The sequence below is a fragment of the Etheostoma spectabile genome, chromosome 9, assembly GCF_008692095.1.
Source record: "Etheostoma spectabile isolate EspeVRDwgs_2016 chromosome 9, UIUC_Espe_1.0, whole genome shotgun sequence".
In the NCBI taxonomy this organism is placed as follows: domain Eukaryota; kingdom Metazoa; phylum Chordata; class Actinopteri; order Perciformes; family Percidae; genus Etheostoma; species Etheostoma spectabile.
This window is the reverse complement of record NC_045741.1, coordinates 18328243-18334434: the sequence shown is the minus strand read 5'-3', so window position 1 is coordinate 18334434 and position 6192 is coordinate 18328243. Positions and strand designations below refer to the sequence as shown.

General features: G+C 40.3%; 1 protein-coding gene across 5 annotated transcripts in view; it reads left to right on the top strand.

Moving 5' to 3' along the window:
- The window catches only part of rubcn (rubicon autophagy regulator), a 48824-nt gene that overhangs the window by 34598 nt on the left and 8034 nt on the right, over nt 1-6192 (top strand). For 4 of the 5 annotated variants that reach the window (XM_032524975.1, XM_032524974.1, XM_032524976.1 and 1 more), the window contains 7 exons: nt 417-524; nt 1437-1511; nt 3586-3646; nt 3890-4022; nt 4117-4262; nt 5163-5227; nt 5510-5748. In XM_032524975.1, the coding sequence (XP_032380866.1) occupies nt 417-524; nt 1437-1511; nt 3586-3646; nt 3890-4022; nt 4117-4262; nt 5163-5227; nt 5510-5748 (827 nt within the window). The remainder of the gene's footprint in view (nt 1-416; nt 525-1436; nt 1512-3585; nt 3647-3889; nt 4023-4116; nt 4263-5162; nt 5228-5509; nt 5749-6192) is intronic. The other variant, XM_032524978.1, reaches the window with a different exon arrangement.

The window sequence follows — 6192 nt, the reverse complement described above, 5'->3', positions numbered from 1 at the left end:
TGTGTGTGTGTGTGTGTGTGTGTGTGTGTGTGTGTGTGTGTGTTCACTACGTCATTGATAAAGTCAATTCTACCAGAGCAGTAATTTCACCTTCTGCTTTTGATCCTTCGGTGTTTGTCCTCTGCCCTCGTGTGTTCAACACGTTTGAGCCTGTGACCTTGCCTTTTGTGCAGGACATTGTGGGTCACCTGAAGCCCTCGGGTTCTCCGGATGACACTGTCCTGCACCGAGTTTTAAGGATGTTTTTCCCACTGTTGGCCATCTTGTCTTACAGTTATTAATAGCAGTCTGTCCTCTGGAATAGTCCCTAACATGTAGTTAGTTGTGCTGCCTTTTATTTTAAAAAATGTCAATTTCTGTCCTTTTACTTTTGCGTCATTTTTTTTGTTTTTTCTTGTCTCCTTCCTCTCCTGCAGTTTTCCATTCCACTGACAGCGGATGCTCCCGGAGGAGCTCTCAGGACTCCTGCGAGGGCCTGTCTGACTCCGGCTCAGCTGAGGAGGTGGAGGAGTGTGAACTACGAGGTAGAGAGAGGGAATGAGGGAACACCAGGAAATATTACAAACAGTATTTGTTTTTGAGTGTCACAATTGCCTTATCAAGTGTGACCAAACTTCCTAAACCAGGTATATGACTGCACATTTGGTGTATTTGTCAGTTCAGCTACAGTACCATGTTTTTACTTGATAATAGATGAGCCACACCAAAATATTCACATGTATAATGGAAGTACTGATTTAAAAAAAAAAAAATCATTATTATGTAGGAAGTCTCTGAAGAATTCATCAATGGTCTGCATGAATGAGTTTGTTTCAGTCATAATTGATAACCTCATCACTACATTTGCTTCATGTTGCTCCCTGTCACGTTTCATGACCACAAGCTTGGAAGTCTGAGTTCAAAGGTCACAGAATGATAGTCTGTAAAATGTTTTTATTTGTTTTGCTGTTTTTACAGACTTTAGAGTCATGTGAGTCATCATAATAATTTGATATGGATGTTTGGTCTGGAAAGCTTCTAGTATAGGTTCCAGTCAGTGTTCACAAAGTCATTTAGCAACATTTTCCTCTGAATTGATTGGTTTGGATGTCAATTGCTGTTTTGTGTAACAAATAGTAACAACAAGAGACTAATCACTTACATGTAGAAATATCTCAACATTTATTGCTTACTATGAAACTATGAACATGGATTGTGGGATTTCACATGTGCATGTACTTTAATTGTTTTGACTGTGATTGTGTATAACTGCACTTTTAAGGACTGCGGTTTGAGCATACAAAGTTTGTTGTCTCTTGTAGCTATATAACTGCATGAGTTCCACATGTACTGTGTCGGTGCAGTTTGCTTGTGACACTGACTTGCAGCTCTGTGGAGTGTTAAAATCTTTGTGCTTGTGGTGACAGTTGTGTTGAGTGTTAGTTTCTGTCTCTCAGATGGCTGTGAGGGTCAGTCCCTGTTGGCGGTGTCTCAGAACGGCCTCTCCCTGTCACTCGCCTCCCTCTTCTCAGGTATCTGCAGGCTGCTCGGGTGGGCGAGGCTCCACAGCTACAATACAGACAGTTTGCTGTTGCGGTGCTCCTCTGAGAGGAAGCTGATGGCTCCACTCCAAACTGAGAATTTCTCCTTTAATTCCTCCTCTTAAACTAGATGGCACTTCAACCATTTCCAGTTTATAGCTTATTTCTTGTCGTCACATAATCATACTTAATGATTCTGTTCAAATCTTCCAGTGATATTACAGTAAGTTAATGACACTTAAGGAGTCAACCTCAAAAATACTCAAACTATGTACTTTCCAATTTACTAACGTCTACTTTGTGGATATAGATTCTTATTTCTTAGTAAATCCATGGACTGGCAGCTTTCACTTTTGATTCTGCATGGCTGTATGTACTTGCACTTGCTGCATGCAGTACCAGCCTGAAGGAAGTACTACACTATGCAAAGGCATGACTAAAGGATCTTTTTCTAACATTAACAACTGTCAATAAGTATGCTTTGTTTTACTTCGTTGTCTGTGTTAAGATAAATGGCTCTCAGTATCTTACAAAACGTCGCTAAGTACTGCAAGTTCTCAGTTTGGAGTCGAGCCAGCTGCCTCCTCCTCACCTCAGCTGAATAGTGCTCTTGGTGGTTTGTGTTAGTGCTTGTTGTTCAGTGCTTCAGGAATATGTTGGAGAAATGTGCCTGTACCTGTTGAGTTTAGGGAGTCTCATGGGAGGAGATGAGCAACTTAAGAAGCAATATTCTTTGGCAACTAACTATTCCTCTATCCATCCACTCCATTATTCATTATCTCAAAAGCGACTCCAGTCAGAATGTGTGATTTCTGTCAAATACACATCCTTTTCACCTTTTTTCTGTTTAAAGTTTGAAGTAAACCCAATATTGATTGTCTCTTTTGTGACAGCCTATATCATAAAGCATATTTAAATACTGGCTAAGTGCTAATTTGATCCAGGGCACAGGCTGTTTTGTCTGAGGCCCATTATGAACATGACTGCTCCTAAAAATGGCTGGACAATAAATCAATATAATATCAAATTTTGATACAGTAACATTATTGTGCTTTCCTGGACCACATAAGTGGTCATTTGTTTTTTAACAATAAATGCATCTATCCATCCTAAAAAATCCCAAATTATTTATTCTTAATTGCATCCCTTAAACAAAATATCTTACCCTAATTTAACCAAAATCCTTAAACCTAATCAGAATCCAAAAGAACTGAACTACAACTGAAATCATATGTGTGATTACATTTTTGTACTGATGAGATGAAAATTAAATTTTGGTAGTACTGTAGCCAAAAATCCCCTGTCATAATGTTTATGTGATGTGAGTCAATACCCATGCCTGTGCTTTTTGCTTGTTCCGCTGATAAAAATCATCCTGTGCTAGTAGTTTTTCTTTGCAGTAGTTAAACTGTAAGCACATATAATATTAAGCCGGACATTTGATCAGATTTACAACAGGTCTTTTGTTGAATCCTGCAGATGACTAACTTGCTCTATCACGCTTATTCTCAAATGTTACTGTAACCCAACGGGGTTCTAAGTCTAACCAGTGTTTTATTTGAATAATCAAGAATGCTGCACTTTTAACAGATGTTATTAGTCTGTTGACTGTTATAGTCAACCAAGGATTCATGCAGGCGGTCTCCTGTTCTACCAAACCTAATACGGCTTACTGCAACATCTTTGCTTACATATTGTTTGTGAAGTGTTACAATAAAATGTGGCAGCAAGGCTCTACTTTTGAAACTTTCTGGCTTTCCTGCATGCTACCTGCAAAATTGTATTTAAAACTCTCTCACTCTCTCTAAACGTTGAACACTGCTAAGCTGTAGTAACAGTATCAAATAGTGTCATGGTAAGAAGTTAACATGATCCACCAGGCAACTGCTGGTACAGTGCACTTAGTTTTTATTTGTAACCAAACGTAGCCATCATCTGACAGTTATTTTCAATTCTACAAATCTTAAAAGTTTAGCTGCCTGGTGGATAAAAACGCGTATAACTGGTACACTGCTTATGACTGGTCAAATCTCTTTTATTTCACTGTTGCCTCATTGTCTCCCAGATGCAGACATTAAGCGCAGGATAAGCTCCAGCAGCAGGTCGTTTCTCAGCTCAGAGTCCATGTAAGTCACACAGCCACATTATCCCTCTCAATGATAAATGTCATTTTTATGAATCTCAATAATTGAATGCTGTTGAATGTTACTTGAATTACTAATAGAAAAACACATTGGTTAAAAAAAAAAACAACTCTAGGACTCATTCAGTTAATGGTAATATGAACCACAGTGGGGATTTTATGACAGTACTGTGGATTAGCGGCAAACTAAAAAACGTATGCATAAAATATCTTTGTGTATTTTCAGCTCTCCATCCTTCCTCCTGTCTAACTCGGCTGAGTCAGTAGCCATGGGTTTACTCCGGCAATTTGAGGGCATGCAGCTTCCTGCAGCCTCGGAGCTTGACTGGCTGGTCCCAGAACACGACGCTCCACAGAAGGTATAACATCTTTGAGCAGATCTTTGCAGAATAGCAGTTCTCCACACGTGGCACTCAACATGCAATAATTGAAAACATATTTGCTCAATCCTAGCTGCTGCCCATCCCTGATTCTCTGCCGATCTCACCTGATGATGGCGAACACGCAGACATCTACAAGCTGAGGATTCGGGTCCGAGGCAACCTGGAGTGGGCACCGCCCCGACCACAGATCATCTTCAACATTCATTCCCCCCCCAAGTGAGTCCACACCAGGTTTTTCCTGCCCTTATAGACTTTCTCACTTTTTTTTTTTTTCTTCTTTACGTTCATTTGGAAATACAATTGTTGTTGTCATCCTTTTCATGACACACTCAGCTAGTATTTTACGAAAATAGTTCACTGAAAGGTGTTTCTGAAAACATTTTAAGCGAGACATAGTCCATACAGTTGCTGAATCTGTCAGTGGTTTTGATCAACAAAGGTCCGTTTGAAAGATTTTTGTCAGATTTTGAGAGGCTTTGATCCTGCTCTTCATTTCCGGGAAGCGTTTTGACATAAGTGCACTGATTTGCTAGTCAAGGGCTAGCACTCCACCAATCAGATTGGTCATTGAGTCCGACTGCCAACCGGCTGATTCAGCAAGTCAAATCGGCCCACTTTAAAGGTGCTCTAAGCGATGTTGGTTGACATTACTTCTTGTTAACGTTAGAAGTATTTTCAAACAAAACAAGACTAGCTTGCCCCTCCCTCATCCTGTCCCCTCCCCCTCCCTTATGTGCTTCTGTGCACTAACCCCCACCCCCAAATCCTTTTTGTTGGTTTATTGGCTGGAACGCTGGACCACTCTTAGTGTATACTTCGTGGTGCAGGTGGGCACAGTTTGTTTTTGTTGCTGTTTGTAGACCCCGGGATGTCTACAGAGACCACGTTGTTTTTACAGTGTGTTCTGGGGACAGGCAGCTAGCGGATAGTGAGCAGATGTTTGCTGTATGTGACAACAAATGTTCTAGCCTAAAACACGCTTGACATCTCTTAGAGCACCTTTAAAACAGACGGCTCCGCCGACTGCCAACACCAGACTGTCCAACGGCCCATAATTGGGTTGGTGTGTCAAGGCCTTAAAATGTATGTTTCTTATACGTTTTCTTCCCCTGTCAGGAGGAAGATAGTTGTGGCTAAACAGAACTACCGCTGCGCTGGCTGTGGCACCCGCATCGACCCAGGTATGACCACCAAGCTGCAGAAATACTTGATTAAAGTTTTAACATGCATTTGGAGACATTTCAATCAATCAAACTATATCAAAAACACTAAATATCTATTTACATTTACAATTTCAGTTCTTGTTTTTAATTTATTTCACAAGTGCAACTATAAGACTTGATTAGCTGGCTGAAAACTTGTCCTGTAGCATTTTCCCCTTTTTATATACTTCTCTGACACAGAATCATTCCATATGCTTACCTCTATCCCACTTGTGTCTCTGCTGTCTGTCCACACTTAAGATTATATCAAGCGACTGCGTTACTGTGAATACCTCGGCCGTTACTTCTGCCAGTGTTGCCATGAGAATGCGCAGGCGGTGGTTCCCGGCCGAGTGCTGAGGAAGTGGGACTTTAGCAAGTACTATGTCAGCAACTTTGCCCGGGACCTGCTGAGCAAAATCACTGGAGATCCACTGTTCAACCCCAGTGACATAAACAGTGGCCTGTACAAGAAGATCAAAGCTCTGGAGACTGTCAGGGTAAGCACAGAGGCAGTAGCCGGATGGGAAATTAGGCATTTCTCTGTTTTAATATATATATATATATATATTTTTTTTTTACCAGTAACCAGGGATAACTCCACCATAATAACCATTAGGGGTGTGCAAAAAAATTAAATCCTATTCAAAATCGATTCATAGAATTCCAAAAATCTATTCATATTTTTGAAATGTTTTTTTTTAACAGTACAGGCCAAAAGTTTGGTTACACCTTCTCATTCAATGCGTTTCCTTTATTTGACATGACTATTTACATTGTAGATTCTCACTGAAGGCATCTAAACTATGAATGAACACATATGGAATTATGTACTTAAAGTGTGAGAATAACTCTTAAGCAGGTCTTATATTTTAGATTCCTCAAAGTAGCCACCTTTTGCTTTTATGATAGTGCTGTAAACCCTTGGTGTTCTCTCAATGAGC